Source organism: Penaeus monodon, chromosome 21 (genome assembly GCF_015228065.2).
Source record: "Penaeus monodon isolate SGIC_2016 chromosome 21, NSTDA_Pmon_1, whole genome shotgun sequence".
NCBI classification, from domain to species: domain Eukaryota; kingdom Metazoa; phylum Arthropoda; class Malacostraca; order Decapoda; family Penaeidae; genus Penaeus; species Penaeus monodon.
In genome coordinates, this window is record NC_051406.1 from 1,694,227 (window position 1) to 1,694,667 (window position 441).

Sequence of the window (441 nt, forward strand, 5' to 3'; positions counted from 1 at the left end):
CTTACCGTTCACGATGGTGGTCGATCCGTCATACTCCGTCTGGATGCTGGTCATATCTGCGTACTCCTCGTAGAGTGGCATACTGCAAACACGGCACACAAATTAACACGGGAGACTCATGACGTTATGTGGAAGTCAATTCGTTTTCCGGTTCTATTCTCTTACGTAAATACTTCAACAAAATATTGTAAATATCTAAGGACAACTATATTGGCTTCTATGGTTTGAAAATTGATAGTGGAGATACTATAATTATGATTTTTGTTTTCAGATACTTGAGAGGACATGTTAATTTTGGGGGCTTTCTTTTCGCTCTACAAGTAATTCGTTACTCAGCAGCCAGTCAGTAATTTGGTTAGGGAATTTGTAATGATTTGTAGAATTGTGCAATAAGTTATCGGACCAATGACAGTGGGAATAGATATATATCAATCCTATATA

The 441-nt window shown here is 37.6% G+C and overlaps 1 protein-coding gene across 1 annotated transcript in view; it reads right to left on the reverse strand.

Moving 5' to 3' along the window:
- LOC119586099 (KH domain-containing, RNA-binding, signal transduction-associated protein 2-like) overlaps positions 1 to 441 on the reverse strand; it is a gene marked incomplete at its 5' end in the record, with an annotated part of 32,425 nt that overhangs the window by 3,623 nt on the left and 28,361 nt on the right. The window contains 1 exon segment of the mRNA XM_037934791.1: positions 6 to 82. Within this exon segment, the coding sequence (XP_037790719.1) occupies positions 6 to 82 (77 nt within the window).